This window comes from Tympanuchus pallidicinctus, unplaced genomic scaffold (assembly GCF_026119805.1).
Source record: "Tympanuchus pallidicinctus isolate F22 unplaced genomic scaffold, pur_lepc_1.0 scaffold23, whole genome shotgun sequence".
NCBI lineage: Eukaryota > Metazoa > Chordata > Aves > Galliformes > Phasianidae > Tympanuchus > Tympanuchus pallidicinctus.
Window position 1 is genome coordinate 7,581,793 of NW_026294740.1, and position 27,285 is coordinate 7,609,077.

Below are 27,285 nucleotides of genomic sequence, written 5' to 3' on the forward strand. Positions count from 1 at the left end.
ATCATGCAGAAAGTGCCTTCATTTCACGTGTGTGAATGCTGACACTGAGCAGCACTTTGCTTTTTGTCCATACTGAAGTGGGTTTTATGCTTAAAGCAAATTCTACACCCTATGTGGGTTTTTATTATTATGGTTGAAAATTGGCAGTACTTTGCAAAATTAAAAAATCAGTGGGAATGTGTATCAAAAGAGCCTTTCTTTTTTGGACACTTAGGGATTCGCTATGCCAGTATTAACTAGAAACCCAGCGATATAATTATTTTTATTGCCACTATCACAGCAATCAGTGATAGGGTACATGGCTCTAAGCCCCCCAGATCAGCAGCACTTTTGAGATGCTATGTGGCACACTGAGGTCTTGTGTTGTCCTTTAGGATTCTCCTATTGCCAATAAGACATCAGCAGAACACACTGCAGAGCACAGAGCTGCTCCGAGTCAGGAGCCACGAGGGGTCAGTGCAGAACATGGGATGGCAGCTCTGCTGGGAGGCAGGCAGTCAGTGCTCCTATTGCACATATCATGTCTGTAAGTGCTAACCTGGCAGTGTTACCCCGTTTTAGCAATCACCCAGAATTCTTCGTGGGATTGCATTACTGCTCTGTGACGAGCAGAGCAGTGCTGCATCTGGATGGGCTCCAGCGGTGGTTCCTGTGCTTCTGGTCAGGCTCTCATCAGAAAGGCATTTTTAATCCTTTTTCCATATGGCACAAGCATTTTTTTCAGGCAGTTCGTTTAAATAAAAGTACTGTTAATAACCAAGAGGGTAAATAAAACACAAATGTAAGAGGAAGAAGAGGTGAGGGGAAAAGCAAACCAAAGATGTGGAGCAGTCCATATTTAGTGCTCAAGAGTTATCACCCTCTCCATTTATATATTCATGACCATTCTGTTTGCCTTTGTGCTTTCTTACTAACAATGGGAATATCATGATTTTTCTTTCTTTTCTTTATTCATTAACTATTTTAGCATTTTCCTTCATTTTCTTCATCCCTCGCTGGTGGGAGCTGCTGGGCTGCTGCATCACCCAGGCCTGGGCTGGAACTTCTCCTCTCTGTGTTGTTTCCATGGCTACAAAGCTCTCTGCTAATGAATTATAAGCTTGCATTACATTATGGAATTAAGCTTAAAACACAGTCTGGTGAAGTATTAGAAATGAACTCTCCTCATTTTGAGTTATCAGCATCCTGACAATTAAGTCGTATACACGAGGAAATGGATAGTCCTTCACAACATCTACAATTACATGGAATTGGAAATGCAATAATGTAAGAAACAATCTGCCACAGTGATTGAAAATGTGTCGCTGAGGAGGAGGTTTTTTCCCTGCAGATTGTTATTCAAAATTTACTGCATGTGTTTTCTTCATTAAAGGCTTGCTAATGGCTCTGCCTGTTAGGTGTTCGGACTGGGAAGTCCAGCAGGGCTCTGTCCTTCCGTGGGTCACTGGGGAACTACTTCAGCTTCCCTTTTCCACACCTGCAGTGTGAGTTCTGCCTCTCCCTGCCTGCTTCTCACCACACTGTGCCACTTTGGGAGGGGATGTGGTTACCTGCAGTTCTGTGATGCCATTGAGTTACCTGCAGAATTAGGAAGGGAAAAGCTGGGGGCAAGGCTGATATGGGACACAGAGACATTTGAGGAGTTTTTGGGTCTGGTGGAACCTTGCTGCATTTTGAGGCAGAGATCTCATTAGTTTAACAACGGGATTTAATTCTGGCAAGAGGATACAACCAGTATTAAGAGTTGGGACCCCAGATGCAGCCTGGCAGCATTGCTGACCGTCACAGCTGCAGGATTTTTGCAGGGGACTGAAGGCAGTGCTGCTCCCTGCTGCTGGATCTCCCACTTCCCATTCTCAGCAGTGCGTGGGAGCTCCATTTCTTTTCCCAGTAGGTGTCAGTGGAACCAGTGAACAGCAGAGGGAACGTGGGGAGAAGATGCATGCCCAGGATGCATTCATACCTCCCCATGTGCAATAGTCAGCACTGTTGTTAAAATTCAGTCTTGTTATTATTTTTCATTTACCACTTTCTCCTCTTGAATTTACCCCCAGTCCGTCTTCCCATTGCACATCCAGGGACTGCTGGAAGCAGGTTGCCATGGCAACAAGGAAACACATCCTCAGTGGCCTGCATGCCACCAGGCCTTGTGTTGCTTCCAGGTCATGCCAAGGGAAATGATGCAGGGTTTTCCCTTCTAAAATGGTGCATGAGGGGTGACCTGGAGGGTTGGAACCAGGACTGCAAACTCAGCTGTGGCTGAAAGGAAGGGGTGGTGATGTATTGCTGCCCCCAAAACCACTTCTTTGCTTCACACTCATTAGATTACAGAAGAACATGTTCGTATGACAAACCCATGAACAGTTTTTACACTTAGGATTTAGAAAGCCAAAAACAGCAAGCATTTTTTAACTGTGAAAGTGAGATGTTCTCTGAAATACATCTAAGAGATTCTCCAAAGTATCACACTGTAACTTCAACAACACTTCATAAAGAACTGCATTTGGGCTAAATGCATAAAGTGTGTCTCACCTGTGGTTTCAGGGTAAAAGAACGGGCCGAGATAAGGTGCGTCCGAGCCGGAGGAAGTAAGATGATGTGCATGTCTCGTTTTCTTTTAAGATTAACCCTTCTGCTACCAGTGCAGACTAATTCATCTTTACCGTACTGTTTTCTGGGTTTGTTTGCTGCAAGCTGGCCTTGTTTTGCAATGTTGTACTTTTTACACAGACAAAACCAGTTTATAGCGTACTGAGAGGGGGTTGTGGACAAATTTAAGCAAGCACCCACTATTGTAAAATCCCCTAATGTATGTAGTCCATATGGTGGCTTGAATGGTGATGTTTGTAATGCTCTAAAAATGAGGAAGTCCCAAAACAACGTGGAGCATTTAAATAACTTTATTAGAATGGCTCCATATGAAATATATTTTCCTCTAAGAAAGCAACCAGAAGGCTGTGATTCTGGTTAGCTCTTCTCCTTTCAGATGTACCTCTTCCATCTGTTTTCCATACCATTCCCTTTATTCTAGCCATATGCAACCACAAGAAAACCTGTTTCAGTTCAAGACACTGACTTTAGGTAAACATCTGAGAATATACATGTGTTGGGCTGTTCCAGCAGAGCCGGAAGAGGAAACAGTGCATCTGTCCAAGATCCAGAAAGATCTGGACATCATTTCACAGCGTCAGCTGTAGGAAACAAGATCAGCGGTCTCACCTGGGTGCCATGGTCTGTGTGTGTCTCGGGTCTCAACGCCCTGCTCTCAGCTGTGTGTCCAGAGCTCCCTGCCACTAATCGCTCTCCTTATGCACACTTTACCTATGCAAAAAGGCCATCGGTCTCTTTATTCCTCTGTGGTCAGTGTTGTTGAAACAGCATTCGGTGGAGCTCTAGAAAATACTTCTATCCAATATCTATCCTTCTTTCAGTGCTTGAATTGGCCTTGACAGAGCATAAGTCTCAAACAGATTTTCTTCCCTTCTAATTAGTAGTAAAGCTATTCATCATGAGCAATCCTGGATGCAGAGGTAGTGGTGAAAGAAATGGTGTGTGGTTTGACATCTCGCTTATGCAAGTTACAACACACTGTGCTCCTCACCGTCACTCTATTCTAAGAACAGTTTTGGTTTGTAGTTCCCTATCTGAAATACATAAACTGTTTCTTACATGTAGAAACAACACCCCCACACGTTAAGGTATACACAAATTTGGGGGTTTGGTGAGTCTTGTACAAGTCTTAAGGCCCAGTTAGTGGCCGTACTCCATGGTACCACTGGATTCCACCAGCAGCAGGAGCTGCCATTGGGCAGTGCTTTGTAGGATTGGAAACGTAGGCTGGTGCCCAAGACTTGCCCTTGCTAAAGGCTTTTTCAGCCCCTGGTCCTGTTTGGCATCTCCAGGGGCTGCTTTCTTACAAGTAAGCCATCACAGTGGTGGAATGAATTCCGTATTTTCACAAACAAACTACAAACAAAACACACACAAAAAAATACCAAAAATGCCAAAATTCGTATCCATGTGGCAGATGCAAGATTTTCTGCAGTTATAAACCTGATTATGGCCTCATAAGCACAGTGTGGTTGGTTTACAGGAGGGCCCCTTGTCATGCTCATGGCAGCAGGGGCTGGTGGCCAAATCAAGGCATCCCTTCCCGTTTCAGACATCTAAACATGTCTGGGGAGGGGAATGTTGGTTCCAGTTTCCAGTTGAGCTGCCAAGGTCATACGCCAGGCCAAGCCTTTAAGGCCTTTAAGCCCAAGACTTACTGTGTGACTCTGAATGCACTTTGATTACCAGAATTTGGGTTTTTTATCTGTAAAAGCAATAATATGCAAGTACTGTCCTTTTGTGGTATAGTAACAGAAGTAATTATTCTTAGATGTTGAGCATATGCCAATGGCATAAAATAAATTAACCACATTAGAGATTATTTACTATGCCAACTCACTAGCTACTTGGGGGAAAGCATTTACATTCCAAAGTTATCTATTATTAAACCTTCTTGGCTTTGCTTCTGCTGGTGTGTGGGATAAGTTTGAGAACAAGAGGGATATTCTGTTGTAGCCTATATTATCTTGTGGTGAATCTTGCTTTTTTCTCTTTTGTTAACTTTGAGATTTGAAATGAAACTTACTTCAGCAATTATGTGGTGTCTCATGTGAAAATACTGAGACCATTGCAACCTTCTACAAACCAGACTGTCTAGCCAAGACAGAACCTTTGTATGTAATATTTCCCTTCCTCCCTTTTCCAGATCAACGCTTGATTGAAAATCAAAGTTGATTGTAATGCTAGTTTGAAAGTGGCCATGTTCATCTGCATTAATCCTCATATGTTGTTTTTTTGATGCAGGTTATTTTTCTTGATGCATGTTAAATATTTATTAACTCTTGCTATGCAGAGTGTCTTTGAGAACTACATTTCAAAAGAGAATGTGTTGAAAAGACTGTTTTTATCTAGAGTACTCTATATAGATGATAGCATGGTATTTTTGAAGAACGTTTTTTGTATTTTGAAACAAAAGCACCAGAGAAGCCTGCTTTTGGCATGAATATATGTGACTTCTTTTCTTTGGCTTTCAATTTTGCTTTGGTTTTGCTTCAATAACCAGATAAGTTTATCTGCTTTTATCTGGTTATACATGAACACATATTTCCACTTTAATTCTCTCAGTAATGTGAAAAGTATTGTTGGAATGAATCTTTGAACTCGTGTCTGCACAGATTTTGTTATGCAGCCTTTCTCCCAAGAATGCCATCTCCAATGTGGTCATCTCCAACCTAGTGCTCACCCAGTGACCCACTCTGCTGAGGAAATGGGCTGCTCTTCTCACTTCCCCGTTTTTGTGTATATATGTGTGTGTATGTCCTTTAGAAAGCCAAACTTGGGCCAGCTGGTAACAAAGTCATTACTCCGTCGGAAGACAGGAGTTCAACTGTGCCATCCAACAATCTGGACAGGGTGAAGCTGACAGATTTCAACTTCCTTATGGTTCTTGGAAAAGGAAGCTTTGGAAAGGTAAGAATTGTTAATAACAGTTCACTCCATTTTTTTATTCTTGAGGAACAGTAAATAAATCATTCTCCTTCTAAGAGGCAAAATCCGGAGTCAAAAAGAAGTGCACTTCAGAAGGAGCAGAGTGGGGCAGTTCCTTAAGGACTGGCAGGCTTCAGTCATGATTGGGCATTTTTTTTCCAAAAACAGATTGAGAACAGCCTCACACTTTTGGGCAGGGTGTAAGAAAATAACTGTAAAATCCTCACTTCTAAGCAGTTTCGAGGAGATCAGGTCTACCTTTCTGACTTTGCTCCCTAGGTAACTGCCACTTCTGGAAGTCACCAGCTTTGGTAGGGCTGAATACCTGGGAAGAATCACAGATAGTATTTATATTTGAAATGTGTTAGTGGAAAGAAAGGACTGCTATTTTTCTGGCTAGTTTAACACCCTTCTGTATGGTGATGTGCCCTTTACTGAAGTCCCCTGGGACTGAGCATCTTCTCAGCCCTGTCTGCAATTCACATTGGGGTTTTGGCTCAGGTTTTGTCTGAAATGACTGATACAGCTCATTGCAGTGGGTGAGTAATTATGTTATTTTTGGTGCTTTGATCAAGTTGGTCTGTACCAATGAAAGGGCAAGCTGGATTGCCACTATACAGCTCACTGAGCATGTGAGTCACCTTCTCCATTGGCAGGTAGGAAGATTTTCACTCCTGTTTCTTTTTGTGCAGGTGATGTTGGCGGACAGGAAGAATACAGAGGAGCTCTATGCAATCAAAATACTGAAAAAAGATGTGGTGATTCAGGATGATGATGTTGAGTGTACAATGGTTGAAAAACGAGTGCTAGCACTGCAGGATAAACCACCATTCCTAACACAGCTTCATTCTTGTTTCCAAACAGTTGTACGTGAGCTCTCTTCCTTGTAGCAGTGATGTTTTTCGTAATTATGTCAGATCAATAACCTGTGTTATCATCCAACATATATATCATAGCTTCTGCACACAGGAAACAGTGAATGATAAGATATCCCATGCGGTTACCCAAACTCATCCAACCTGAGTGCATGCTTGTAGAGTGTGATCAACATGTTCTTACCAAAGGCACTTGGAAGAGGTCAATTTTAGTCCTCTGAAAAATGGTGGACAGACCAATATTGCTTAAGTCTCACTTAAGGTCACTAAGTGGGAAAATACTACATAAGTACTCAGATTTGTTGTGGTCATGTTTCACTTAAGATACCTGGATACGAGCTTTAAAATTTTTTACTTTGCAAGAAAATCATCCTCCAAAATACTTTATTGCAGTCTTTCTCTAGCTGAAGTAAAGTGAGAAAGGAATTTAGTATCACTGGTGAAGATTCAAGATAGTTTTGTAAACCCTGTGACTTCTTTTCTTGCCTATTTTTAATCATCAGTAGTATATATATACCTAAATCTATTAGGAGGGATCAGAAATAGGCTGAAGACAAAGATTTTTAACTGTCTTTAATGCTTTTTTTGCCATTTATTTTTAGCAGACAAAACTATGTGTGAGTAATTATGGGAACAGTGTAAGCAACGAATACATAAATGTGAGTCACCATTGGCAAAACTAGGCAGCTCCCATCAGTCATTGACTCTTGCAGGTTTTACAAAACATCCCACTTCCATTTCCTAATGTATCAATTTTACCAGAATGTACAACCAGTCCTAATAACCTTGAAAGCTTTATTCCTGATCAGTGCTTATCTGTTATTGTCTGACGTGTTCATGTGCATGTTTAATACTTTATCCTAGGACCGCCTGTATTTTGTTATGGAGTATGTGAATGGTGGGGATCTCATGTACCACATTCAGCAAGTAGGGAAATTTAAGGAGCCACAAGCAGTGTGAGTGTCCATGTTTGTATATTTAAATCACATAATGACCTTATTTTTATACTGTAACAGAGTTAAATTTCTCTATCAGCCTATGCTTTAAGTCTGAATTAGTATTGTAGGGAAAGATACATTGCATTGTAGTTTACACAAGATATTTCAGTGTGCAGCTTATGAGAAGTTCTACGATGCTACATTTTATAGAAATTTTATCTGTGAGAAGTCAGGAAATGATGAGAAGTTGTTTATGTACATAGTCCCTTTCGGGTCATTGTACATCTGGTGTATCAGTGAGTAACTGATAATGATATGTAGCATATTTAAATGTGAGCAGGCAGAACATCAGTGCCATTTTAGTCATGTTTATAACATCTCATCATCATTTATTAGTGTTTCATGAATCATTTACCAATGAAACTTTCAAATCAAGCGTAACCAATTCGGTTTAAGAAACCCACGGAAATAATTTCTTATTTTGATTTAAGTAATCAGGGCTTGCTTAAAGGAAAGGCCTTCTAGATATAAATTTTGAGATATAAAACAAAATGTCAGCAACTCCCTAAAGAAGAGCACGATGGTGTCAGAACATCCTTGGCTCCCAGCTCATGTACCATGTCCACCACCTGTTGGAAACGATACTGCTTTATGACAACTTGTGCCTGTGGAGCATATTGCAGCACACATGTCTGCAAACAGCTCTGGTTTCAGAGCTAACCTTTCATTTTCTTTAAGCTTTAAGCCTAAAAAATAGTCCTTATCTTCTTCCCTATAATTTATGCAGATCCGCAGCAACTGGCATCAAACATCCATCAATATTATATATTCTTTTACTACATTCAACAATTATATTTCATATTGCAGTCATTTTAATTACGTAATTAATCCATTAAGAGCCTGTATAAAGGAATGCTATTTCTGCAAATGATTTAATGCCATATGAATTGCAGTGTAAATTGAGCTGCATCCTGAACTCGGCATTGGTGTGTGATTAGAGATAATGACCTACGTCTGATTGGTGCAGCAGGAGTGCTGTGCTCCAGCTGCACCTTCTTCTCTCTGGTCTAGAAACAAATTTTCAATTAAAAAACAAAAAGCTGCCCTATTTTGTCATCAAATTTTTGACATCAAAGTTAAATTTATCTGTTAAAGTCGATTGGAAGGAAGGTGCCTGTTATGTCTTCTACCTATAATGGATGTTTTTATACTTTACTGTCATCACTTTTTACTGTGATGCATGTGCAAAATATTTTGTTGGAGGCAAATCACGAGGTAATAAGAAATCCTTGGGCTTTTTCTCTTCACACAGGTTCTATGCAGCTGAGATCTCAGTTGGGTTATTCTTTCTCCATAATAGAGGGATTGTTTATAGGTGAGTACAATGTGTTGTAAGTAATTTCTGTGCTATTTTCAAACCCCAAAATGGTCAATTTCTTTGACTTATCAGTGAATTTTTAAGGAATTTTTAGAAATAATCACAGAAGTGTCATTCTGGTGTTGTTGCACTGCAGACCAATCCCTCAGCTTTATGTCAGCTTTTCTGCACCCTACCCAACTCATCTGAAACCTTGAATATGTAAAGGAAAATGATCCTAAACGTTAACATTGAATTACTTCTTTATAGAGATCTGAAATTGGATAATGTGATGTTGGATTCAGAAGGACACATTAAAATTGCTGACTTTGGAATGTGCAAAGAACATATGTTCGATGGAGTAACAACCAGGACCTTCTGTGGCACCCCAGACTACATTGCACCAGAGGTAAATATTCACCATTTCAAGAGTCTGACATCCTCTCCATTGGCAGTTGTCAGTACAGGCATTTCACAGCACCACGTGTTGATGGCTGTAGCTCTGGATGCTCTATGGATGGTACTGTTTGTATTTCTGCAGGTATGTTGAATACCTCTATGAGTTAACACGAGGATATCTCTAAGACTTTGCTATTTTAAAATGTAGTTGATGGAAAACCTAACTTGGTACAGAATCAGTATTTCAAATGTTGTTCATACTAGCAAGACTAAATGAGCAGACTCACCCCCTTGTGATTATTTAATTTGTAGACTGCAAGTGTTACTATACTTCCTTGCGCTTTGGTGTAAAGTCAGAAAAAGTTTGTGGGCGTAGCCGATGAGGTCAGCAAACATTTTGCTGTGAGCAAACATAGTTCCTTTAATGTTTTTATAGGTTCACACAGCTGTCAAAATACAGGTAGTGAAAAGATTGTTCAGCATTTTTAGGAGGTCACAAATCTCATTGATTTTCAGGAAGAGACTCGTGAAATCTTGAAGTTTTTCCTTGACCTCCCTACAAAGCTGCTTTGGTCGGCTCCAGGCCATGACTTACCAAAGCCCCGAGGCAGTGCGTTTGATCTCAGGAAAGTTCTGCTCATTGAAAACCTCAACTAAGCTGTAAGATCAGGGCTTGAATGGAGCTGACATAATAAATCCATCATTTGGCTGGGGTTTTCTGTGACTTACCAATACCTCTGTTGCATTCAAGCCATTGAAGTACTGAAAATCACATTCAAAGACAAACCTAACTGCAGTGTGTCTAAAGTGGGAATGGGATGCTTAGAAACACAGTCACGTTTTGAAGCACTGTGATAAAGAAATAGGACCTTACCATTAAGATTTTTAGTCTGGATCAGATTTATATTTCAGTACCTTAGGTACAAAACATGAAAAACAAGCACATGTGGTAGTTTGGAAATGATTCAACTATATGAATATTAAAATCTGGTGTTTGTGCTTGCTGAGCTTTCAAGAGTCTTGATTTGTTTGGCTGCAAGTTCAGTGCAAGATGCAGGATCCAAGATATGCTGAGTGTTAAGCAAGAGGCAGTGCTGGCTGGAACATTGCTGGCTGTAATTGAGTGTTTGTTGGAGCGGAGGAGATTTGTACACGGACAAGCAAATAGTGTTAAAGGTGAATTTTGCCATCTCTGTGAAAGTAGAATGAAAAATAGTTTATTTTTCCAGTTGCTAATTCACAGAATCACAGAATGGCCAGGGTTGGAAGGGACCTATGGATCATGAATCTCCAACCTCCCCATTCATGCTCTTCAGAATGAAATATTGTGTATTATAAAAGCTTGTTTTTTTCACAAATTGCTGTTGCTTGCAATAGGATAACAGAACAGCCAGAGCAGTATTTCATTTTCTTCTGTCAAAACATAAATGAAGCCAATATAACACATTAAAAAGTGTCCTCTGTGAGACAATAGGCTTGTGTCATTTGATACCAAAGAACATGCTATCAGTGCCAAAGTGCTCACTACAAGTCAATGTAGGTTTATTAGGTTTATTTTAATTTGCTGGGAAATCTCCTGTACAGCAATAACCCTTTTACCAAAACTTGAAGGAAATTAGTCTTCCTATTATCTTACAAACAGATCTTATATTTTTGTTAGTTGTATGATTTTCATTAGTTTCTGAAGACATTATGTTGCTAAGTAGGTCTGTGATAAACTTCAGAGTAAGGTTCACGTTTTGTCTGCAGGAGCATTTTAGCACATACCCATGGGCTAAAACCTATGATAGGTCATAATGAGCATAATGTGCATGTTGCTGTTCCCTGTTGCATGGAGATAGATGAGCTAAATCTACATAAACCATCTGAAGTGAGTGTGTGGCAATCAAAAATAGAGAATTGGCTCCTTTGGTCAACGCTGGGGAAGAATACCATGGCTGGGGTGCAGAGATCTGCAGGGGCAACAGAGGGACAATGCTGGTATTGCATTCAGAAAAGTGGACCTGCAAGCTTTGGTGCACCATAGAATAATGCTTTCCTTTTGTGTGTTTGGGGAAGTTAGCATTTATGACTCGATACACTGATATCCACTGATATTAATATTCCTTTTTTCAATCATATGCAAATTAAGAAGAGAGAAGAGGTTAGAGTTGTTGAATCCCACATCTGTTGGACATTCAGTGGTTCTCTAGCACAGAGTATTTATTGACATGCTGAACTTAAGCATATAAATATGTATGGTCAGGGCAGTATAACAGCCTTGAAATCGATTAATACTTTATATTCCCTTGGTGAGTCAAGAGAGACTGAAGGAGATGGATGTCAAGAGATTAGTGGGAAGGGATTCTGGCAGCACCACTGCTGCCTGCAGCACAGGGCTGATCCACCACGAGCATCCCTGCAGCACCTACAGCACTGGTTTGGAATTTCAGAAGAATTCAGATTAAAAAAAAATCCTCTCTTATTCTCTTCCATTTAATAACCTCAAACCTTAAGTTCTAACCACACATTTTCGAGGATTAAGGGAGGGCAATAGGAATGACATAGGTTTGGAAAGTTTTTTGTGCTAGTTATATTTATTTCTTTTAATAACTGTGGTTTAACTTTTCCAGTAGACATAAGATATGTTCACAGAAGATTCTCTCTCTTGCCTCTGGGATATAATCGTTTCATCCCATTTGGCTACCAGCTGCAAGCTGCAGTGATCTAAACATTCCTACAGATTGCTGGTATTAATCTCCACGTCCTGCTCTTCACTGTGCCTTCCTTGGAGGCAAAATAAAAGAAGAAAGAAAGGAAAAAAGCAGTCAACATTCCTCTGCCAGTTTGGGTTGATGAGAGAAATTCTTCCTGAGTTCTCAAATCCTCTGCCTGAAAAGGCAGGGCTTTCACACACAATGGTAGGTAGGAAAAATGGGAGATCTGAAATGCCAAAAGGCAATCATTTAAATCAGTGATGGAAAAGAAGGGGAAGGATCCTATCGATCTTCTGCTCCTTCCAGGCCTGTCGAAAGCAGAGATTGTAGCAGAAGGGTGTGGGTCTTCACTTATAGTCCCTTGATAGCTCTCACTGCTCTCTGTCTGCTCTGCACACTGCACTATTTAGTGGTATGCCCCTCTTTGTTTATATACCCGTATTTATCCTGAAAGATCCCCAAATTCATGCATGCAGATAGGATTCTGTTGGCAGCAGGCAGCGCTGGCTCTGGGTGCAGCTGGAAGGTAATGCCTGGTGATTGCTGGGTGAGGAGGAGGGAGCTGCAGAAAACACATGTAGAACTCCTGATTTGTACCGATGCATGTTGGACTGTATATTGAAAACTCATCTGCTTCCTCCCACGTGTAATCCCTTCCTCAAAATGAGCATTCTTTCCTCTTCTTTACATTTTCCAATTAATGCTTGGAGTAACTGCCAGTGTTGTGTGTGGGTATAACTGTTGGTTTCCATGCATGACACACAGGTTGGCAATGAACGTGGCAGATTGCTTTCCCATGTTTCACTTGCATCACATCCTTACCAGCATTCGGCAGGTGATTCAAATGAGTATATTTAATTAGGATCAAAGGAAAACACCTTACAGTGTTATGCACATCGACAGACATTGCCAGTAAAATGTTACTGGTCCTACCTTGCAGTAGATGCAATGAAAAAGCTGTTCTATTGCATTTGCAGTGGAACTTCATAGAATCACAGAATGGCCTAGGTTGAAAAGGACCACAATGTTCATCTAGTTTCAACACCCCTGCTATGTGCAGGGTCGCCAACTGCCAGACCAGGCTGCCCAGAGCCACATCCAGCCTGGCTTTGAATGCCTGCAGGGAATTTTTCTGAAGTGGTGCATTTCCAGTCCCAGTTGAACTCAGTGTCTGTGTCTCTTACTCAGCAGCCCACTCTCATCACGCAACCAGTTCTGCATGAGAGATGGATGCCAGCTCAGCAGGGCCACTGCTCCGCTCGTCATGAGCTTCTGTTGACGCCAACATGTAGCATCAAATAAATATTTCAGCCAATGACATAGGACAGGAATTTCAGTGCTCTCATGACGCTGACCATATGTTAGGTTAACTGTAGGAGGTTTTATTCATGTCAGTTCTGTCTCTCCTGATGATTCTGTTTGATATTCTCTTACAAAGGCAAATTTAATTGGGGCAGATTGCATTTGCTGATGAGAATGCTATTTAGAGAACAACCCAATCTTGACTTGCTTCTTGCTGGTTAAACAGACAACACCATTAGTTATGTGCTTTGTTATGTCTTTCATTTTATGTCATTAGCTGTTTAAAAATAATGCCTCTTGTCAGTACTCCCATCAAACTCTTTGATGTTACAAGAAGCAGATCGTGACTAGCTGGACAGAGTGATGACCAGGATGAAAGCTTGGCTGTCTAGAGGGATTTCTCCTCTCAGGGCTATGGATCTATCTTTTTCTCATTTGCAAATTTAGATAAGATGTTCCTATCAAAACCTCTTACGGAATGTTTTGCCCTTTCAATCTAATGACTTTCTGAAAAACTGTCCTTTATTTTTTCACAACACACCTTGCTGTTCCATAAGACGAGAGGTTGTGGGAAAAAGGTTGAGGATGAAATGTTTTAAGATTTTCTGTGTGTAAAGACACAAAACACTTGGTGTTTCGATTAGGCTGAGCAGCAGAGGCTCCTGCCCTTTTGGTGTGACTGGTACCTGGTTTCATACTACAAGCATTTTAGTCATGCAACTTGGAATAACGTAACTGAGCTTTTCAAGGTTTCGCTCTTGAACTTTGTTTTTTATTTGGAGTGTAAAAAAGAAATCATAAACATTGAAAAAAAGGCTTAGTTATTGATAATCTGTAATTTAGTGAGTCTCGTGATCTGAAGCCTTGACTCAAAGAAATGGATAAATTTTTTGCCTTGTCTCTTACATTGTGCTACTCTACTCACATTGTTTATCAAATGCACATCTCAGGATTTCCTAGAGCTGACTTCCCCAAGGTACCAGAATGTCCACACACACAGGTGGGTTTAGCTAGCATTTGCAAAGCTGGCCAACTCCCATTGAAACCAGTTACTATCTGGAGCGAGGATTCAGTATTGGCTTTCTGGGACTTTGCAAAGACCTCTGTTTGTCTCTGTGGCACTATTTATCTAACATCACAGGACTAGAAGTTAGTTAACATAGGACTTTGTTTTTACGTGATTTTACAGATCATTGCTTACCAGCCCTATGGGAAGTCTGTGGATTGGTGGGCATATGGAGTGCTGCTCTACGAGATGTTAGCTGGCCAGGTAAGGGTTACCTCTTGGTGGCTCCAATGCTGCTCACTTTCAAAACTTGCTGAAGGGCCAGACCCTTAAGGGACAAGTGTGGGGCCTTTCATACTACTATTATCTCCATGTACTCTTGACTGTTTCCGACTCACTGAGAAAGTAGTCTTTAAGCCCTTTGTATTTCACTCCCATAATAAAGCACTGCCTTTGAATATGGTTTCTTTGTACTGTAATGATGTTATAAATAGCCATGTTCAAAACTGAATGGGAGAGAGACACTTGAGTAGGAAAATGCACGTCAAATGGAAGAAACACCACTTAGTAGTTTGAAACCACGGGGAGATTTTGTCTATGCTGTGCATTGCAGTTAAGTCACAAGAATACAGTTTTTGTATTCTGTGTCCTAGGGGTAAAGTATGGGTCTCGCTGCTCTAAATAAGCTTAGTTACAGACCCCTTATTCTGCACAGTTAATGAGAGGCTGCTCTCTGAGTCACTGAAGTAGAAAAGCAATGCTGTTCTACAGTAAATTGCATATAACTACCAACTTAAAGAGCTCTATTGGTCTTGAGTTGGATAAGATTTGTGCAAGCAGCTTTCAATGAGTGTTAGCTAGAGGTATGAATTTCTTAAACTTAAAACATACATTTTTAACAAATGGGTTGAATAGTTTCTTTACTAAATCCCTCTTGACATTTTAAAAGTTTTTAAAGGGTTGCAGTGGCAGTTGTTAACATTTACAGTGTACAGTGCTAACATTAGGCAGCTGAGTGCTTTTGAGAAAATGAGATTTACTGCTAGCTGAGTCTTTACAGTGTCTGTACCCCAGGGACTCAGCCAGGGGCACTTCCCTCTTCACCTGTATTTGAAACTAAAATGCAACCCTATATTGTGATGCAGTCCCACCTTCACAGAAGCAGAGTCTACAGCCACATCTTATAAAAACAAACTGGGATTTATCTAGAATGAAGTGAGGGGTAGATATGCCTTAATAGAAGGTAACTGAAAGTTACAGTTTCCAAACTTTACCCTTTGAAGTACTTTTGGGTGTCCAGTATACAGTAGTTTTAAAAGCTAATGAAAGATTATCACAAAGATGGAATCACTGAAGGTACTCCAGCAAACCTTTCATTAACTTTCTGCCATGCTGGGAGCAGAAATGAATTTTTGTCATCAATTTCTGACTGAGACTGCTAAACACTAAGCTTCTGGGTCAGCAGGTCCCCAGATTGCAAGTGGCTAGATGCTTGTTGTGTATTCCTGAGCAGGAACCTTTGCTTCCACTGATGCCTTTGGACATCTGTGATTGTCTGGAGGCAGCATGGATGCATCTTTCACCTGAACCACTATGGCTGCAGTATTGCTATACCACCTCATAAAAAGTGGAGAATTAACAGCATTTATTTTAACAGCCTCCATTTGATGGAGAAGACGAAGATGAACTTTTCCAGTCCATAATGGAACATAATGTTTCCTATCCAAAATCACTGTCCAAAGAAGCTGTCTCCATCTGCAAGGGGGTAAGATAGACGTTTCTTTATTACTAAGCTTCTTATTGGCAATCCTTGTGAATAACTTTGTCTGGCTTTGATATGGTGCTTAGTATTTTAAGTGTAATTTCTGTCAGGCTGTGTTAAGTGATATTGTCATAAAGTGCTTGTCGCTCGGTGTCACTGACAGCTCCTCCTGCTGTGTCTGCTTATTTTATAGTAAGAACAAATATCAGAGGCAGTAGCTGCCAAATCCAAAGGAGGATCCAAGCAGGAGGATGGTGTGAAACATCTCCACCTGCCTTGCCTCAGCCCTTGGCTGTGCCAGCCCATGTTGGCAAGGTGGGGAGGTTTCCCAGTTTAGATGGATACTGCTGTGGTCCTCAGCCCTAATCACAGCAGCAGAACAGAGGAGTTAATGAGGATCATTTTTCAACGTGAATAAAGATGAGCCTATGTGAAATTCTGTAGCATAAATGCATGGGAACTGTGGGGAAATCTTGACCCAGTTGCAAACTGCATGAGCAAAAGTTTATCTTAGATTGAGAGTTAATCTAATTTTTTTTCATGGAAAATAATAAATTTGATTTGAAGGGATTAGCTCAGAAAAATAGAGTTTGGTTGACTTTCTCTTGACTCCATGCAATTCCCCAGAGTACCATCATTCCACAGCTTTTCCAAACCATCCTCTATAAAGCCTTACTTTGATGTCTTACCTCACTTTGCATCATGTCAGTTGATTTGGTAATGCCTTCTTTCCTTTCCTTTGCAAGCAAGTAAGAAGTATTGCCCATAGCTTGGATATTAATCCTGTAAGGAAAAATCATCAAGAAAAAGAAAAGCTGTTTAGAACAATGAAGTAAAAGGAAGGACCACTCTAATTTTAGAACATACCCAGTATAGACATGCTGCTTGTGGCTAACAAAAACTAAATGTTATATTTCTGTAAAGATTTATGCCTTGTTGTGAAAATTGTACGTTCACACAACACAGTGTGAACCTGCTCTAGTTACCTTGTTCTCAGCTCTCCTGCTTGCTGTCCATTGCACTGGCTGCTTATGCAAAGGGAGTTCAGAAAACTAAAATGACCACACAGCCAGGCACGGTGGTGCTGCCCACTGTGACCTGAAAGGGAATTGTCTGCTTGACAGCTTTTAATGGATTCTGAGTGTGTTGGGTTTGGTGGTCATAGTAACTTTGGGACAGAATTATGACTGCTAGATTCTCATTTTTCTTATTTCTCCCACTGTTCAAGCAAGGGGGTTCAAAAAGCTTTAAAGAAGAGGCAAAGTTGCTCTTAAGCATGAAGAATGATGTGATCCATCCCAGCCCCAAGCTTTGCTGGCTTCCTGAAATTTGCTTTACATCTCTGTTATTTTAGGTTCTGAATTGGAATATGATCAAGTGAACATTTGGAGGAAAAGTAAAGTGGTACAGCTGAGGTTTTAAAAAGATGCGTTGTGGTATTGCTGCTAGCAGTGTATCAATCACATCTAATTGTAGAAGAGCTTTTAAAAGTCCCTGCAATACTGGAACTGAGAGCTGAAGGCTGCATTGCTCGATGCCTAATTGACAAACAAGATTTTTTATGAGCTTGTTAATTACAAAGCACATCAGTGTTTCCAAGCATGCAGTGCTGGTGTTGTTTTTTTTTCCTCAAGTCTTGATCTCTACAACTGGGTGCAGTGTTGACGAAGATGTCGTTAAGGATGCACGGGAGGAAGCGCGGATGAGATGCTGTCAGCTGGGTGCCAAGGAGCTGCAGGCTCCGTAGCGAGGCATCTTCAGCAGGCCCAGAGCAATGAAGGGGGGGCTGTGCTTCCTACAGCTCCAGCAAACTGGGATTTATTGAGTTTAATTGATTGCTGAGGTAGGGTGGATGCTGTTCTGGAGATTTATAAGGCTGAACCAAAAGACCAAAGATGGAACTGGGGAGCGAGCGGTGCGGTGAGGCCCACGCAGCTCTGCGTTCGGCCGCAGGCTGCCGTCTCCTGTGACCAAACAGAAGCTATTCTCAAAAAATTAATTTTAACTTTTCACAGCAATTTTATTAGCAACTTCCATCTTTGAGAACATTGCAGTCTGGGGAAAGTCTGCCTCGCGTCCAGTTGCAGTGCTCAGTGTAATCATTTGGTGTTTTCTTGTTGGCAGCTAATGACTAAACATCCCGCAAAGCGCCTTGGCTGCGGCCTCGAAGGTGAAAGAGACATCAGGGAACACGCTTTCTTCAGGAGAATTGACTGGGAGAAACTGGAAAACAGAGAGATCCAGCCACCTTTCAAGCCCAAAGTGGTGAGTGGGGTGATGGCCGCGTTCACCCAGCACCTGTCTGCACTCCTGGGCTGGGATCTGTGCTGGCCAACGGATGCAATTCCTTCAGGAGCAGCTGTAAATTGTTACATCTTACTGTTGAATCTTTGCTCTCTAACACTGTTTTCACTTCTGCTGAGATGCACAGAGCATGGCAGGTATAGGATTTTTGCCCTGTGCTCTGTTTGTCATTGCAGACGTGCTAGTGGGTCACCACTAACTAGGGAACAGAGGCAGGGTACATTCCTCTCTTACTGCATACAAAGGCCTTTTTCCTCTCACCAGAAGATGAGTTGTATGCCAAGATGTGTTCTATGCTAGGGGAAATCAGCCTTTCCATAGGATGTGGATTTTGCATGGAAGGAAAGGTATAAATAAGCAAAAAAGCCATGCACAGCACTGCTGACACTGTCAGACCATTCCCAGAACTGTCTGTCAGAGGGGGAGCTTCACTTCTTCACAAACATTTTATGTAAGGTTTTCATTATGTCCTTCTTGAGTCAAAATTGAAGCTGACCATAAAGCAAATCTACCTCCACAACTGTAAGCTTTATTGGCTTGGGAACTGAGTGCTCGTCAGCAGGAAGATGCTAAATCCTGAAATACAGTCCGGTTCCATCAGAGCACACTTCGTGGTGGATCCTGGATCCTGTTCAGAGCAGCTGTTATCTTTCCCTGTGGTTATCATGACCTGTTTTGTTTATACAGGCAGCTATTGAAAGATACCAAGGAGATTTGGGCAAGCATTCACATGGAAAACATCATCTTCCCAGACAAAAATCATTCAAAATCCAAGTCTAATATTTACATATCCTATGTATAACTCATTTATTGTGATTGCTGATTCTATTTGATTCTATTGGAATCTATTGATTCCAAAACACGCAAACCTTAATTTGTTTTAAGATGTGTTCGTATTTGTTGGCTTTGTTTTGTTTTCAGATAACCTTCCCTAGGAAGCACTTTGCTGCAGGAGCAATCCTGCTGCTTTTGCAGACAGGCACAGTTCTCACTCCAACACGGAGCTGCAGATTTTGGGTCAGCAGTTGGTTGGTTTAAATAACATGTTCCTTTCTAGACTGACAATTCATAACCCTTAGGTGTAGGGTCATTGCTTGGCAGGAAAAACATTTTCTCATGCTTGTAAGAATTCTGGTGATCTCTTATTCTCAGTCAAGGTTTCAAGACACAGCTCGTTTAAATTCCGTTTATTGGAGAAAAAGGGAAAATAGAGCATAATTATGTAGAAGCATCAGACTTCTCCATAAAACATCTATTTAAAAAAAAAGGAAAAAAAAAAAGTCTTTCCTGTGAAAACATCCCTGCTCTGAATTGGCTGCACTGTCTTAAAAAAAAAAAAAAAAAAGCAGTTTTCCCCTTGTAAAAGTTCAGCTCTTGTCCACTCTCTGGACCAAAAGGCCAGGATATTCAGTAGAAAAGCAATCTGCCATTAGCCTTCACTCTTCCAAGGTTGAACAAGTGCCCGTTGTCAGCACGCTGGTCCAGTATCTCAGCATGTATTTCTCATCTGAGATATAAAACAACTTGTGCCTGGGGCAGCAGAAGTTCTCTGTAGCTCAGACTGGCTGGCATATCCAAGTCTGTGTGCCAGGTGTGTTGTAAGCAATTAGGAAACTAACTGAGCTGTTTTCAAGATAGGTTATGAGCCACATGTCTCACCCTTGAATTCCCTTAAGGCTCCCCTCCAGTTTGTTCCTCCTATAAATGTGCACCTATATTCATGTTGAGTTAGTTCAGAAAAATCAATGTTTTATATTGGCATATTGTACAAGTGATCTTCTGTCCTTTCAAAGTTACCTTCTAAGTCAGAAGATAATGGTTTAATGCAGTGTTATCCTCCAAATCCCAATGTAGATATATTCAGTAACAAAAATAAATGATAGTGCAGCTCTGCTTCAGGGTAGGGAGGAAAGGGTCAGGGACAACAGGAAGAAGTATTCACTTGTGTATCACGCATCCACTCTTTGAGGAGCTCTTATAGTAGCTGGATTTGAAATAAACAGATTTATGAGTTGCCTTTGGTCCTCCGTGCAGAATTGCTGTCTGTTTATCCCCAGATGAGCAGTCTTTCTTGCACTCAAACTCATTTTATTCTGCTTCCAACTTCTCCCTTTTTCACTGCTAATTTTACTCTCCTGCCTTTCAATTGTTTCCACACCACTCCAAATTCCCCCTTTCAGCAAACTTGATTTCTTTTGTTTTCTGTTCTGAATGAAGAGCACTCAGTGTGGAGCTGTATGTAACCACGCTTCTCAGTTAGGCTTCACAAGTCTCTTCTCTTGGACAAAAAAGGAAAGAAACCTGTGATAGCACATTTTGCAACGTGGGCCTGTTCCCAGGGTGCACTCCCTGCCCCACTTCCATTTCTAGGCAGGCAGCAGTTTGCTGCTAGTTTGGTCTGTTACCTCCTGCAGATGCTTGGAAAGAAGAATATCTTCCATTTCATTTCATGGAGCTGATTGTCATTACTGCTTCTGGGGGTCAAACTAGGGGGAAGTTTGGAAGGCAAGGATCAAATACTTGCTGTTCCTGTACATTTCTGCAGTGTGCATCCAGCGCTGAGACATACAGAATCACATGGACTGCCTTGTGATGGGGAGACTGGTGAGGGCGGTTGGGTCCTCGTTTCTACCTTTTAATCCACTGTGCACTGTTATTCAGGTGCTGCTAAGCAGTTCAGTTCCTTTTCTGTGCTTACTGCTGTCTGAAGAGAGCCAGGTTTGTCTCCATGTCTCTGCTCCACACTTTTGAGGGCTCTCTGGTTGTGCTTGCAGTTCCCACATTGTTCCCTGTGAGGCTGCCCAGGATTTCAGTACTTTGCAGGGCCTCGTTTCATTTCTGCTTCACTGAGTGGGACTGAAGTGTGATTTGGAATAAATACCTTCTGGAACCAAGCATGTTCCTGATCTAATAATAGACAGCTGCATTATAACGTGGTATAACTCTGTAGTAATGATTATACACAAACACACTCACATGCATGCAAATGGATCTGTATGTGTATGCAGATCTGTTCATAATTTCCCAAATGCTACATCTGTATTTCCTTTAGTAAAACCTGTCTCTATATTTAAGCCCCTTTAACTTGCCATCTCATGGTGCTTTTCACCACAACTCATCAATTAAAAGCTCCTCTATTTGCTTGGGATTGTTTTGGTTCAAATATCTGAAAAGAAAATGTTATCTTAATTGCTTGCAAGACTTGCATTCGTCCTGAGAAATCTGCAGACCTGCTGATGTATTGCTGATCTTTTCAGTCCTTTTTCTCTCTTTTTTTGTTCTCTTGCAGTGTGGCAAAGGTGCTGAAAACTTCGATAAATTCTTCACACGAGGACAGCCGGTGTTAACCCCGCCGGACCAGCTGGTCATTGCTAACATAGATCAATCCGATTTTGAAGGGTTCTCCTATGTCAACCCCCAGTTTGTACATCCCCTCCTAGAAAATGTAGCATGAAACAGCAGAACGGGAACAAATCCCGCAGTAGGAAACGGTTCTTAACCCTAAAATTTTTAGGTTTTTGCCTTGGTTCCATTTGGGCCTGAAAATTATAGGGTTAAAAAGTGTGAGATGGGGGGGAAAGGCCACTTAGTGAGGATTTTGGCTTTGCAACCGAAACGTCTTAATGGGAGATAAATTAGCGTACGGTGCCCGTTTCTCCTACTAGAAGTCTCCACTGAAGTTCCCTGTTTTTGGTACATTCTATAGTTTTGTAGCTCCCTGCTGTCTTTTTGCTCCGTTTTTCACTCCGCCGCTGTTACAAATAATCCAAGACCCGACCTGAGAAGCACCTCCAGTTCTCAGTCCTTGCAGGGGACCAGTGCTCCCCGCTCCTATGGGCGCCATGGGGAGAGCAGAGCATGGGACTGGAGAGCGCCGGGGAGGAGAGGCATTGCAGAACGTGGTGGAAAGCAGTTGTTACCAAAACCTGGCAAATAAATACGAGTTGGGAGTGTGTGGGGGGGAATGAAATCCAATTAGAGCCCAAAGCTTTGTGAACCGATCCTGTAAGCAACTCCGAATTTAAACGGTCTCCAGCAGTGGCCAGATCTCTAGATCTTTGCTAAGTAGCATGTGATAAACTCGAGGGTGAAGTTTTGTCTTTAATAATAATAATAGTAATAATTTTAATAATATTTTTGTGAATTTTAATCTCCGTGAGATTATTCTGTGATCCAGGGTGCCATTGTTTGTTCAGTTGATTTCATTTACACCACTCCTCAAGCTCACTGTTGACTGGTTCTACTAACAATGTTTTACTATGAAGTTTGTTAGCCTGGAATGTAAAACAGAACTGTAATCCCTTACATCTTATTTACGTGCGTGTGTTTGTAGTCTGCAGTATAGGGCAGTAAGTTGAAGGAATATTGTGTATGCTAAATTAACAAAAATGCAGTCCCAGCTGACTTCCTGATTTGTCCAGAGCAACTCGTGACAATTAATTGAGAATTAGTCCTACAGTAATCAATTTTAACTCAGAAAACTTGGGGCTGTACAATAATCAAGCTTGAAAGAAGCACTTAAAGCTTGTTTTATGGATAGAATGGAATTTAATACATTTTGCATATGCTTCATGCAATGAATTTTGCATGTTTAGTAATAACTCTTAATAATAAGGGTTAATAATAAGCAGTTCTATATTGACATAATCATATCAAGCATACAGAGTATTATAAAAGTTTTATAAAACAAATTGTGCTTTATTTGTGGAAGTTCCTGTTCTGAACAACATCATTTAGGTTTAGCTAAATGTTTTCTCGCTGTTGTTTTGGGTTGTTTTTTTCTAGTTTTTGGATATTGCTAATGACTTAGGGTATCATCTGTTTTTTTAAATGTAGATCTACTTTTAAACAATAACTCTACCTGCAGGTTTTATACAAGTTTCAATTAGGCTTTCATTTCATGTCTGCTGATTACTTACAGGGAAGGAAATAGATTTTATTTGCAATGATGAACACTGTAATTAATGCAATCTTCTCCTCTCCTATCTCACTTAGATACAAATTTTGATATTTCCTCTTAACCACTTACCAGAAGATCTTAATTCAAATATCAGTAAATATTTTTGTGCTTACTTTGGTTTTGTTACAGCATGTAAAATAGTAGGCGGTGCGTTTTCCTTTTTTTCCCTTCTGCCTTGTCAATGGTAGCAGCCATAGGCACTCTTTGTCTGTCAGATGTGCATGACGATGCCAGAAGCATGATGTCTCTGTTGCTGCATGCAGACTGAATACAGTTTTTCCAGCATGTGAACATACTCAAGAAGTCAGATATTTGCCATGAAAGACTTACATTTATACTAGAATATGTAATCGGAGGGTGGCGGTGGGAGGGGGGCAGGAATCTACTTTCTAATCATCTTTTATTACAATAAAACATCGAGCCTGTGCCAAAGATTCTGCCAGAAAGATCCAGTCCTGCAGACTGGATGGCGATGATGTGCAGGAGTGACCCCGTGGCACCTGGGACAATTTGTGAGCAAAGCACGGTCAGATGTGAACAGAAGCGTCTGCGCGGCGCTCCTGCACCACGTATGCCTTCCGAAGCCGTCCTTTGGCGTCTGGGATTTGCAGCACTCCAGTTGTGTGAGCAGCCCTGCTCCCTTCGTGGTCACAGCCCTTGGTTGGAGCATCCCCACGGAGGGCTCAGCCCATGGTGGATGGACCCAGCGCATCCCCCAACGAACAGCTCCCCAGATTGTTGCCTAAATAAAAGACCTCAACCATTTTAACATATTTTAGGAGTACAATTTTTCAACTATCCCGTGGCAAACATGTCATCAGCCAAGTCTGGGCATTCATTTTTCTCTTTGTGTATTATATACCTGAAGATTATGGTATGTTGTTCGCCATAAAGCATGTGGACTAACGCAGCATTCACGACTATTTCTGTCTTTCTGATTATTAGTAGCCTGCCATAGTTTGGGGATATCTCGGTGTCATGCTGTAGAAGGTAATAGATTGTGGAGGTCAGATGTTGAGGAAATAAGGGAGCTCTCAGTGTTTAAATCTGCTAGGAGCAGGCAGCAAGTGGTGTAGGAATGTGAAAGGGAGGCTTCTGAAAAGGAGACTAGTTGTCCTCTAAAGGTCCCTTCCAACTCAAATGATTGTATGGTTCTAAGAAAAGGAAAATACGAGGAGATAGAGCAAAGCATGGGTTTGTGGAGCAAGGAAAACAGCACGTGGTGCAGCTCCCCAACCTAGAAAGAGGCAGGAGAGAAAACCAAGAGATGTTCCTGAATCTGTTGTTTCTCCTGAGGAGCTGTGCTGGGATGTCCATCTGGAAGTGGTTGCTGCTGGCAGAGCAATGACGTGGTGCTCTCACTGGCAGTAAGGAGCTGATCCAGCCTCTGAGCAGAGCTGCTCGCTTTGTGGCTGTTCCTCATAAAACATTAAATGTCCAGCAAGTACTTTCCCATGTTTTTTAATGCAGGTGTTATTTATAAAATGTTTCTCACAAGATGTGGCTTCCTAGACAGAGAGCATTTGTCAGCCAAGGCATTAGGACTGCTTTTCTTTCCCTCATACTCAATAGCAAAGGCATTCCACTCTCCCTCCTAATGGAGCGAGGCCATCCCCATGAAGGATGTGACGGAAACATTTAATGTGACTTTGAGTTCTTGGTGACTTTGAGTCCTTGTCATCATGAGCATTATTGTGCATTTAGGTTCCATCTGTTTGCAGCTACAGGGTGTGAGTGCTGTGTGCTAGGCAGGCACTGAGCTGCAGTGTAGTACTAGAGCAGCTGAGATACAGCTCCATACACTTACATGTAGTAGTTGAGTGGAAGAGTTGAATAAGAGTTGAATCCAAAGTAGTTGAGTGGAAGAGTTGAATAAGAATTGACTCCATAAACATGACTTCATATCAACCAGTGGCCATGCCAGCAGCAATTGGTGATCAGTAGCCTTACAACAAGGAACCATCGTGCACTACAGCCCTTCTGCTCCCAGAGAATCACAACAGAGAGGCTGAGCCCCCGGGCTGCTGCTGTCCCTGCCTCAGTTTCTCTCTGTCAAATGAGGGTAATAATACTGCCCTGCACGGGTGTGAGGACTTCTCAGTTCATGTTTCTAATGCCCTTGTAACCTGGGAAGAGTTGTATAAGTATTACTATAATTTTTACAATTGTATCAGCATATTCGACTCGCGTGGTATCACTGTTTATTCATGGGGTGTTTCTACTTTTTTGTATGACTTAAGAAATTCTACTGAAACCATTCGAAGGAGAACACAAACAGATGTGATACGTTTCTTCCAGATTGCGGAGTGCAGCCTTTGCTGAGGGGTGAGGGAGGAGGTGACACTGCTTGGGTCAGTGCGGCTCTCTCCTCTCCAAACACTGAGATTCTATGTGATAATTCCATGTCAGTTGAGGTCTTAGCAGAACTGACAGTTGTAGGATATGATTCCCTATGGGTAAATACCATTAGCACAGCACTTTTCTAATAACATTTATACTGACTCCTGCTGGAGGAGTGATATTTGCTACGCGGCTGCTCCATCTGAGACAGTTTTATTCCAGTGAGATTTTAGTGTATTCCTGTGCACATCTCACGCTTTTCTGTTGCTTCCGCGTGACGCCGCAGTCCAAATTTAAAAGCCAGAAGTGTTGGTGGCAGGAATGTCTTAACAGAGAGGGAAATGAGGTCTCTGTGATTTATAAACCTTTTCCCATCAATTATTGGAAGTGGTACAGCTGTATTCCTCCCAGTCACAGGGAAGCAAAGCTGTTGATGGCAGTGATGCAGGTGCTTTGATCTTTCCAAGGTCCGGAGTGCAGCTGTCTTGGAGCAAGGCAGTAAGGGAAGAACACAGCGCCCAGCACCCAACCGGTGCTCCACAGCTTCACTGGATCCCGTCCTGCTCCCAGCCCCAGCAGCGCTCCCCACGGCTCCCACCCTGCCCAGCACAGCCCCAGCCCTCACACAGAAGCCAACAGAGCCCTTCACCAGTTCTCTTATGAGCTATTAACATGAATGTAAGAAAAATAATTTCAACGACCTGAAGCGTGCCATCTCTTTTGAACACACTTGGGGCGACCCCAACTCCTGTTTGATTTTGTACAACGATGCAAAACACACCTGAAACGTTTGAAATGATTGCATGTTGTTTCAACACTATCCTTTATTTAAACAAGGAGCCGTGCTACCTTGAGTCATTCATATTTATGGATGTTATTTTAATACCCGACGCTTGTATTTATAAAGAGGAGAACATTATTCATTTTCTCATGGTTTATTTTTCTGCAAGATGCTACCGGGAAACTGAGAGATGCCAAATCAGAAAAACCACATTGGAAGTGTAGTGGGCAAAACCGGTCTATAAATTACAGCATCTTTTTTTTTTCCTTTTTTTTTCTTTTTTTCTTATTCCTCAAGATCTTCAGTCTTTGTTGGCATGAAACACTTTTGTTAAATATGAATTGTAGTTTCAAAGCAAGTGTGTGCAAATAAAAATACTGATCATTATGTTGCAAGAGTTTGCTCTGCTTTGGTGGGAATTCATTTCCAAATGTGCTGTGCAGATGCTCTGGTGTGGATGCTCCATGCTCCATCAGCCATGGGCCTCGCCGGCATCCAGAGCAGAATCCTACTGGACTGAAACCCTCACGCACAGAATGCCAACCTAGGCCCTTGTTAAATTCCTGTTAATAAATTGAGAGAACAAGAGGCTAAACTGAGGGAAAAGGGGTGTGTGTACAGACAGCCTGCAGATCTGGTGCAAGTGCTGCTGTTATGACAGAGGGAGTTAGGGGTGGAGTAGCAGCTCCTGGAGTGGGTTTCCTGCACCTCAGCCTGGTGCTCCCCCTGTTGGGGCAGATGTCATTTTATTTTCAAGATTCGGAAGCCGTGTACAAACGCTGCAACAAGACGGACACATTCTTTCTCGGCTGGCTCTCAGACATATTGCATCTTGTGCTAACTCAGTAATTGAGTGAGTTTAATTTGCAGAAAAATCTGGCTGACTTTGCCCAAAGGAATGCATGAAATCTATTCATTTTATTTTATTTTATTTTATTGGTGGAAACAGCACTTCCAGGCTGCCCCCCACTGCTCAGTTCCATCTGATGCGCACGGCTTCTCTGCAGCCCGTGCCAACCTCCCCTCC

At 41.6% G+C, this 27,285-nt stretch overlaps 1 protein-coding gene across 2 annotated transcripts in view; it reads left to right on the plus strand.

Annotated features, from left to right (window-relative positions):
- PRKCA (protein kinase C alpha) overlaps positions 1-26,645 on the plus strand; it is a 115,695-nt gene extending 89,050 nt beyond the window's left edge. Inside the window, exons 9-18 of one of the 2 annotated variants that reach the window (XM_052688031.1) lie at positions 2,545-2,568; positions 5,377-5,520; positions 6,231-6,404; positions 7,278-7,369; positions 8,664-8,726; positions 8,979-9,117; positions 14,295-14,375; positions 15,769-15,876; positions 17,998-18,138; positions 21,467-26,645. In XM_052688031.1, coding sequence (XP_052543991.1) covers positions 2,545-2,568; positions 5,377-5,520; positions 6,231-6,404; positions 7,278-7,369; positions 8,664-8,726; positions 8,979-9,117; positions 14,295-14,375; positions 15,769-15,876; positions 17,998-18,138; positions 21,467-21,631 — 1,131 coding nt within the window. In that variant the 3' untranslated portion in view covers positions 21,632-26,645. The remainder of the gene's footprint in view (positions 1-2,544; positions 2,569-5,376; positions 5,521-6,230; positions 6,405-7,277; positions 7,370-8,663; positions 8,727-8,978; positions 9,118-14,294; positions 14,376-15,768; positions 15,877-17,997; positions 18,139-21,466) is intronic. The other variant, XM_052688033.1, reaches the window with a different exon arrangement.
- The last annotated feature ends 640 nt before the right edge of the window (positions 26,646-27,285 follow it).